Genomic DNA, 9,493 nt, shown 5'->3' with positions numbered 1-9,493 from the left:
AAAAAATAAACCCAATGAATCCCAGTTTTATGTATAATTAATATATTCCTAAAGTAAACTAAAAAAAAAAAACAAGCAAAAATAATAAACCATCCGTTACATTGCCCTTCAAGCAGCGACTGATACCTGCAAATTTCTCTAAGAGTCGCGCAGCTTTCCAGTTTACGCATGCGCAACAGACTCCTAACGCCCTGGACTCTCCCCGGAGTTCATAGCCCGACAATCGACGCACGCGTACCAGGCCAATCGCAAACTGGCCACGTGTGACACGCCCCCCCCCCGCGCCGCCGCCCCCCCCCCTCCCCCGCCTACGATGATTGATCCTCACACCTGAGTGACAGAAGAAATTTCGCACAGGATCTCCACAAAATGGCCGCTCCTTCCGAAGCGCTCTGTCCCCTCGCTGATTGAGTCCTGCAGGAGACGGACGTAGGAACGATCCAATGAGACTTATGCGCTCTGGGGAGGGGGCGGGGCCCGTGGTGAGACGAATTTGCGCGGGTTCGGACTCGGCGCGATCAGTCATGGCGGCTTTCCGCGACATGGTGGAGGTGAGCAACTGGCTACTGAGCCTGCTGGGGGCCAACCGCGCCGAGGCGCAGCAGCGGCGGCTGCTCGGGAGCTACGAGCAGATGATGGAGCGGCTGCTGGAGATGCAGGACGGCGCCTACCGGCAGCTTCGGGGTGAGGGCCGGTCCCCTGCGCCCCAGCCCCGGGGGACTTCTCGGGGGGAGCTGGTACTCCTGGGCCTCAGTTTCCCCATCTGACAATTGCCATGGCTCAGAGGCGTCCAGATAAGTGTCATAGCTCACAATGCGCGACTCTATACGATCGTACTTCGTAGCTCAGGCGCCTTTGGAAGTCTTTATGATCCAGCCCCCACCTCCACTCCTGCTCGCCGTTCTTGAGGGTCTTCCGAGGGAGAGCAGTCACACCCGAGCCTTGATTTCTCCACCGGTGAAACCGTTGTCATGACAACGGTTGTCATCTAGGGACTTAAGCGTAATTAAATATAGAGTTAGCAGGGCACGACCCTTTATTAACTTTCCAGGACTCAGGCTTAAATGTAGCTCTGACTAGTAGAGAACTACTTAGCTGAGAAATTCAAAGAACCTTTCAGCTCCTCAGTGCCTTGGTCACAGGTGTGAGCAATCTCCCATCTCAGTGTCCTTCCCTGTCAAAGGTTTGTTTGAACTTTGTTTTGTTTTGTTTCAAGACAGGGTTTCTCTGTGTAGCCCTGGCTGTCCTGGAACTCACTCTGTAGACCAGGCTGGTCTCGAATTCAAATCCGCCTGCCTCTGCCTCCCAAGTGCTGGGATTTAAGGCATGCGCCACCACGTCCGGCCCTGGGAACATTTTTTAAAGTTTCGTGCCTTCCCAATAGACTTGTGAACAGAGCCTGCCGTGAGCTGGACCTCGGGTGACAGCAGGGAAGGAGTCCCTTGGTGGCTGGCATCCTACTGGAGAGGAGACAGGATAACATTTGTACTGCAGTGATGGGCTGAGGAGACAAATGCTTTCTATCATTAGGAGGGGTAACATGGGCGGGACTGGGGAGGGGTTTCTGCAAAGATATTGGGGGAAACCTGAAACTGTTGAGGGGGCAGGGATACACTTGACTGGCATGCATGAAACCCTGGGTTCCATGCCAGGCATGGCAGAATGGGCCTGTCAGACCAGTGTTCCAGAGACAAGCAGGAGGGTCAGGAATGGAAGGCTGGAAGGAATTCAAAGCAGCCTGATTGACAGAAGACCAAAAGTAAAATGAGAAGTTTTATCTCTGAGATTGTAGCTCAGAGAGAACACATGTGGCTACAGGAGGCCTTGGGAGCAAGCAGTAGTAATGAAGTAAAAACCTGAGGGCTGGCAGGATGGTTCACTGGGTAGAGACACTTGGTGCCTACCTGACGATGTTAAGTTTGATTCCTGGGAGCCAGGTGGTAGAACTGACCCCTGCAGCTTGTCCTCTGACCTCCACACGCAAACCTGCTGTTTCTTCTTTGAATGAGTCATTAGCGGCTTGAACATGTGCTCTTAGAATTTGGGAGACCGAAGCAGGAGGCTGCTGAGAATTCAAGGCTAACCTCAGTTACATAATTAGCTACAGAGAAACCCTCTGTCACCCTCACCCAGGTCCCACCCCACATGCCTTTTGAGGTGGGTTCTGCGTAGGTAGTACAGTGCTTGCCTAGCATGTGTGATGGAGGCTCTAAATTCAAACCCAATACCATAAGATAATTAAAATTAAGTAATTTGATGGCTATACTTTGTGACCTGCTTCTGTAGAATAATTTGGGAGGATAAGACAGAAGGATTCTTTGAGCCCAGGAGTTTGTGGCCAACCTGGACAGCACAGTGAGACCCTCATCTTATCATTCAACATCCCCTCCCCCCAAATCATAGAGTTTATAACAGAAGCTGGCGAGGGAGCTGCACACCGACACCCCCCCCCCCCCATTCAGAGATCAGAGGCCAACCTGAGCTACATAAGACTACTTCCCAAACAAAAGATACCAAGTGCGGCTTAGTGGGTAAAAGGCCTGCCCAGCACACAGAAAGTCTTGGCTTCCACCCCCAGCACCACACAGGATGGGCATGGTGGACAACTTAGGGGCGTCACTTCTGTCCTTCTACCAAGTGGGTCCCAGAAATGGAACTCAGTCCGTCAGACTTGTTAGCATCTCATCCGGCTATTAGGATTTTTGTAGTGCTTATAGCGTAGGGTCTCTTGAGTTTAACCTAAGCCAGAGTAGAACTCTGCATCCTCCTGCCTCTGCCTCCTGAGCAATGGATGACAGCTACACACTGCCATTCTCAGTATCGCCTGTGTTCTGGCAGAGCAGGAGCAAGGCCCAGATGTTGGGAGGTGCTCAGATGTAGCAGAACTCTGACTGGGTGGTGGCATGAGGCACCGTCAGAGTTCGCCTGGGCAGAAGACAGAATGAAAGGGCACCTGCTTCTGTCCCATTGCAGAGACTCTGGCTGTGGAGGAGGAAGTGGCTCAGAGCCTTCTTGAACTGAAAGAATGTACGCGCCAGGGGGACACCGAGCTGCAGCAGCTGGAGGTGGAGCTCCAGAGGACCAGCAAGGAGGACACCTGTGTGCAGGCTAGGCTACGATATCCTTTGCTATGTCCGGTGGCCGCTCAGTGCAGTGCCAGAGTTCCTGCCTAGAATCCTCCAGAGAGAGAGGTGGGAGTGTGGCTCAGTGGTAGAGCCCCTGCCTGGAATCCCCCACTGAGGGGCTGGCTTGTGCTCTGGTAGAGCCTGCCTAGCGTGTGTCAGGTCTTAGCTTTTGTCCCTAACACTGAAGGAAGAAAAGGCCTGAGCACTTGGTGCTCTGACCTGGTGGGGCAGTGAGGTGGGTGATGGTCCTTCCTGTCTGAGCCTTGGCCTTAACCCAGTGCACTCAGCTCATCACAGAGCTGCAGGAGCTCAGGGAGATGGAGGAAGAGCTCCAGCGCCAGGAGAGGGATGTAGATGAGGACAACACCGTCACCATCCCCTCTGCAGTGTAGGTTCTGCAGGCTGGGCCTACTCTTGCCCTGTGGCGTGGTTGACATGGATGCTGTGGTAACTGTCTTCTCTCCCTTCCCCTCGTTCTACCTAGGTATGTGGCTCATCTCTATCACCAAATTAGTAAAATACAGTGGGATTATGAATGCGAGCCAGGGATGATCAAGGGCAGTATCCTTTGAGAAGTCGATGTTGGGGTGGGAGGAGGCACCTGGGGGAAATGGGTGCATCTTCACATACTAGACACAGTCAGGCGTGGTGGCACAACCCGCCCTCGCACTGTGAAGGCAGAGGCAGTGGATCTCACTGGAGTTTGAGGCTAGCCTCGTCAACTAGCTAGAGTACGTTTCAGGACAGCCAGGGCTACACTGAGAAACCCTGTGCCCAAGAGTACAAAGTGGACTCTTGCAGAGATAGCGATGCATCATGTTCATGGGGTGTCACCCTCCACATCCAGATGCAGACAGTGTCTATAGATGATGGGTAAAGGGAAGACAATTTAACTGTGCGCTACAATAGTATCAGGGGAGGGCATCGTAGACAGAAGATAAAAATGTAGTAGATCGTTTTCTCAGCCTGCGGGTAACCTGGAGCCTACATGTTCTCCAGACCAGCTGCAAATCCTTGGTGAACCTCCCGTTTCTGTCTCTCAAGTGCTGGGACTGTGGGTGTTTGCCATCACATCCAGCAAATATATCATTTTTAATTAAAAAGAAATGATCCATCTAGGCACGTCTCACCGAGCCTAATGACTGGAATTCAATCCCTGGGACCCACTGGTGGGAGAACAGCTATATACGTTGTCATCTGAGTCCACAGGGACACTGTGGCATGTTTGCACTCACACACACCCAGATAAATAAACATAAAAAGAAATTAGCCTGATATCATCCCAGCACTTGGGAAGCTGAGGCAGGAGGAGTCACCACAGTTCAAGGTTAGCGACTGGACCTGGGAGGACCGAAAACACTTTCCTTTCATCTCGTCCTCAGTCCACCACGGCCCCACAGTGGCCCAGCCCATCCACTTGGACAGTGCACAGCTCTCGCCGAAGTTCATCAGTGACTACCTCTGGAGCCTGGTGGACACCACGTGGGAGCCAGAGCCTTGACCTCATACCTTGCACAGAACTGGGGTTGAGGGAGCCAAGGAGGGGATCACTCTAAAATTAAATGTCTGTATGTGAGTGCGTTCATTGATTTATCTACTTGCTTTGAGACAGCATGGAGTCCAGGCTGGCCTGCAGCTTCTTTTTTATTTGTAATTACATTTACTGTATGAATGTTTTGTCTGCATGTGTGTCTGTTAGCTGTGTATTCCAGGAGAGGTTAGAGAGGGCTTCAGACCCCCTGAAACTGGAGTTATGGGTGGTTCTGAGCTGCCATGTGGCTACTGGGAATCGAACCTGTATTCTATAGAAGAGCAGCCAGTGCTCTTAATTGTTGAGCTGTCTCTCCATCCCCTTAATTACAATTTTAAAAAATGTGTGCCTAGCCGGGCGTGGTGGCGCACGCCTTTAATCCCAGCACTTGGGAGGCAGAGGCAGGCGGATTTCTGAGTTCGAGGCCAGCCTGGTCTACAGAGTGAGTTCCAGGACAGCCAGGGCTATACAGAGAAACCCTGTCTTGAAAAAACAAAAAAAAAAAAAAAACAAACAAACAAAAAAACAAAAACAAAAATGTGTGCAGTTGGGGCTGGAGAGATGGCTCAGTGGTTAAGAGCACACTGATTGCTCTTCCAGAGGTTCTGGGTTCAATTCCCATCTGTAATGGGATCCGATGCCCTCTTCTGGTGTGTCTGAAGACAGCCACAGTGTACTCACATACATTAAATAAATACTCTTTTTAAAAAAAAGTGTGTGTGCAGCATGGTGGGTGTGTATGTGTGTAACAGCTTGCTGGAGTTGGTTCTTCTGTGGGGGTATGTGCATGAGTATGCTTGGTGCCTGAGGAGGCCAGAGTTGTCAGATCCTCTGAAACTGAAGCTACAGCTGGTTGTGAGCCGCCTCGTGGGTACCGGGACCCAAACTCTGTAAGAGCAGCCAGTGCTCTTAACAGCTGCGGCATCTCTCCAGCCCCTCCACACTTTATTTTTTTGAGGCAGGGTTTGAACTCCAAGGATTTGCTTTCTCCCACTGCCCCAGCAGTTGGCCCAGGTTTGGGGGTTTGACCTCAGGTCCTCCTGCTTCGATTGTAAGCAGTTGGCTAGCAGCCACCTTGGCCCACTCTCCCCCTTTTTATGAGGTCCTGATGCCAAGCTCGTCACTGGAAGATTCTCAGGTTGTGCCCAACTGCTGAGCCACATCCAGAGCCAGGTCACTCCACCTCACCTAGTGACAGCTGTATGATGTCTTAGCTTTTGGGGACACCATCCCCGACCTCACTGGATTCCAGTAGTGTCCTGACAACAGGAAGTGTCTGAGCCATGGCTGAGTGTCCCTTGGGAAGGTCACATAATACAGCTAACGTCTGCAGGACTAGCATTAGTCCACATTGCCTGCGGAGTCACTGCTGTGGACTTGTGTTTTCATACCAGTGTGAGACGGTGCAGGATAGAGAACTCACGGTTGTACATGCTGACCTGCAGACCTGGTGCCTGGTGGAGAACGTAGCCATGGAGTTCAAGGCTGCCAACATAGCCAAGCTGGAGGGCTAGGGAGATGGCTCATGGGTAAGGTTCTTGCCATCAAGTCTGATGGCCTGAGGCCTCACAGGATCCAAGGGCCCGTATTTGTCTTCACCTAAATAGCACCTTCTGCTCTTCCAAGGGATCTGGGTTCGATTCCCACCATCCACAGAGTTAAATGTCTTTAGCTGTAGTTCAGGAGATTGGAGCCTTCTGACTTCATCATGTGCCAGGCACACACAGTGTGCAGACACATGTAAGCGAACCACTCATAAAATACATAAATCTTACCAAAAAACCCAGCAGAGCAGCAGGAACCAACAACGAGGCTTTGCACAAGAAGGGCAAGTGCCCAGCTGCTCAAACTCCTGACCCTCTGGTGGCAGGGGAGCCTCACTCCCTTCCCTGGAGGAGCACTGGGGGCTGACTCCAAGGTCCAGTGAGTGAGGACTGTGGCCCAGCACCCTGGAGAGCCCCCAGCTCTGCATGCCTAGGCTCTGAGTCACTGCCCAGCACTGGCTGGCTGCCTGGGACATCTTGGGGCCAGGCCACAGCCTCCTGCCCAAATTCCTACCCACAGCCTGACTTGCTCCTTCTAAGAGAACCAGCCAGAAGGAGGAGCAGTCCTGAATCTAATTTACAGATGAGGTAAACTGAGGGACGGATCCATCTGGCCATTTCCCTTAAGTCCCAAGACATTATATGAAGTCCAGGGGTTGACCCATTCACCTGTGTTCTACTGCCACCAATCCCTAAGGCACATAGTGTCTTCCTCTGAAGTGTCACCAGGACTAGGTGGTTTTTTAGGACAGTGGTAAGAGCACCCAGCAGGTGGCCAGCCCCTTTCTCCAGTCTCTCCCTCTTTCTGTTGGGGTTAGCTGCAGTTAAGAGCTGTTTCCTTAAGCAGGAAAGATGCATAGACCTAGGAAATGAGCAGGAGGAGCCAGGCAGCCAGATTTGAAGGCTGTCTCCTCATGACACAAGGGCTGGGCTGGAGGCTGGAGAGATGGCTCAGTGGTTAAGAGCACTGACTGCTCTTCCAGAGGTCCTGAGTTCAAATCGCAACAACCACATGGTGGCTCACAACCATCTGTCATGGGATCTGATGCCCTCTTCTGGTGTGGCTGAAGACAGCTACAGTGTACTCATATAAGTAAAATAAGTAAATCTTTAAAAAAAAAAAAAAAGCTGGGCTGGTGTGGGGGACAGGATCGGTTGTCTGTTATGGGCATGACCACACTTGGACTCTACCTGTGACCTCTGTTGTTGGGGCCACTCTCACCTGGATCTCGGGACCTCCTAATAGGTCCTTTTTACTGTGTGTCTGTATGGAGAGTCACAGTATGTAGGGAGGTAAGTGCAGGCCCCGGGGTGCAGGCATGCTTGTGAGAGGTAAGGGATCAGTTCTCTCACCTTTACAAGGATTACGACCAGATCAAACTCGATCACCAGGCTTGGAAGACAAGCGCCCTTACCTACCCTTTGAGCCACAAGCACATTCAGGCTCCTGCTGGCTGAATGGTTCTGTGGCAGCCATACTTGTAAGTGGCTGGAGCTATGGAAGTATGCCTGGCTGCGCGCATCATCTGGAAATGGAAACTAAACCCAGGCTGGAGATTTGTCTCAGGTTTCACACCTGGTAGGTGTTTGAGCTCCGGGGTGGGGGTGGGGGTGGGGGGACTCTCAATCTCCTGCTAGGAAGGAGGTCAGCACACCTGGCAATAAGGAAGTGACAGGGGATAAAATGCTGGGGGGGGGGGGGGAGGCTGGGAGGGTAGAGATGGTGACACAGAATAATGCTAAGCTGGGAGCAAGCTAAGGACTGCCACCAGGCAACCGCAGAAAGCATCTTGATCAATCTGGGCCTGCAGTCCACAGTATAGGGGGAAGATTTTCCAGACAGCCAGTGGCTCTGCTGAGTAAGAGACTGATCTAATTAAGCTCCAAGCTTCTCCCACACACTCCCTACAAGGCCTGGCCAAAGGGCGGGACAAGGGAAGGACAGAGCTCCTCTAGGGCAGGAAGCAGATTCGAGTAGGGGTGTCAGACAAGACACAGGAAATCTAGGGAGACTTTCCCCAGGCAGGCTGAGTAGGAGTGATATTCCTGAGAACTTAATCTCAGAAAACCACAGTGGGAGCTGGAGCCGCAGCGGGCGCTGGGGAATGCTGGCTGCCTAGCAGAGCACCCTTCCCACTGTCTCCCCCGTGCCATTCCCGCTGGGGCTCCAAGCTGGCTCACCACACACAGCTGTGGGCTCAGACACTGTGAGTTGGAAGGGACCACAGCCTGGGGGGCTGGTGGTCAGCGGGGAACAGCAGTTCGTGTGTCAGAAATCAGCTGCTGCCTGCCATTCTTGTCCTGGGCAGAACTGAATCCACAGAGACGAGGCAGGCAAGACCACCATCACTTGCCCACCCTGGGTCAGATAGGTACTGCACACACGGGTACACATCCAGGTCTTTCACTGATTGCTATTCTGAGCCCAGAGAACTGCAGGCAAAGAAGACGGGAGAGCAGAAAAGGGGACCCTGACCCAAGTACCTCCCATTCCCCTCGCTAGGTAGGCACTGCACAGTGAGTTAAACACCAGCCCTTCAGTGCCTGTTGGTAAGTAAAGTGTTTTTAAGACAGAGTCATGGGCCCCAGGTTGGTCTGAAACTCACTATGTAGGGGAGGATGACCTTGAACTCCTGATCTTCCTGCCTCCACCTCCCCAGGGGTAGGGTGACAGGTACGGGTGAGGACACTTGGCTTTGCAGGGCCTTGAAAATAAAAGCTGAAGCCCAGGATCAGAAATGCTCACCAATGGGTGGTGGCACTCCACTTTAATCCCACACCCTGGAGGCAGAGGCAGGCAGATCTCCAGTTCGTGGCCAGCCTGGTCTACAGAGGGAGTTCTACAACAGCCAGAACCACACAGAGAAACCCTTGTCTTGAGAAGAAGAAAGTCAGTCCATCACCTTCCATGCATGATGTCCCGTGGGAGCCCCACACCTGCTCTCCAGTCTGTTAACTCCCAGGACGTGGAAGCTCCACCATGCTGTTAGCCACACATGCCAGCACCATGACTCAGGGAGGCAGTCCTTGAAGGCCTGTGAAGCCACGGGCTTTCCAGGCCACTTGCTTCTCCACTTTCTCTCTGAGGCAGTTTGGCTCTTGCCCCAAACAAAGGGCAGAAGGAAGGACGGATGTGCCACCCCGTGGATTCAGAGGAGATGGCAGGCCTGGGTAGAGGTCCCACCAGTCTGGCAGAAGGTGGAATTACTGGGCTAACGAGGCTCTGAAGTGCACAGGGTCACACAGAAAACTACAGCAGAGCCAGGGTCGGAGCCAGGTTGTTTGTCTAGTGT

At 52.5% G+C, this 9,493-nt stretch overlaps 1 protein-coding gene across 5 annotated transcripts; it reads left to right on the top strand.

The window, feature by feature from the left end:
• The first annotated feature begins 356 nt into the window (after window positions 1–356).
• On the top strand, window positions 357–5,369 carry Spc24 (SPC24, NDC80 kinetochore complex component, homolog (S. cerevisiae)). Of its 5 annotated transcripts, none has more exons than NR_151673.1 (5): window positions 500–551; window positions 2,974–3,118; window positions 3,409–3,513; window positions 3,610–3,686; window positions 4,508–5,369. NR_151673.1 is itself a non-coding variant. In NM_026282.6 (5 exons), exons 1-5 carry the CDS (start codon window positions 525–527, stop codon window positions 4,624–4,626), a joined length of 606 nt encoding a protein of 201 aa, NP_080558.1. In that variant the 5' UTR covers window positions 500–524; the 3' UTR covers window positions 4,627–5,369. The 5 variants fall into 5 exon arrangements, 2 of the variants coding, with proteins under 2 accessions (NP_080558.1, NP_001344260.1); NM_026282.6 differs by having other exon boundaries at window positions 500–684; XR_003947984.1 differs by lacking the exon at window positions 3,610–3,686 and having other exon boundaries at window positions 357–684; window positions 3,409–3,609; window positions 4,508–4,797.
• Window positions 5,370–9,493: the final 4,124 nt, after the last annotated feature.

This window comes from Mus musculus, chromosome 9 (assembly GCF_000001635.26).
Source record: "Mus musculus strain C57BL/6J chromosome 9, GRCm38.p6 C57BL/6J".
NCBI classification, from domain to species: domain Eukaryota; kingdom Metazoa; phylum Chordata; class Mammalia; order Rodentia; family Muridae; genus Mus; species Mus musculus.
The sequence above is the reverse complement of the archived record's forward strand: the minus strand, read 5'-3'. Positions and strand labels throughout refer to the sequence as shown.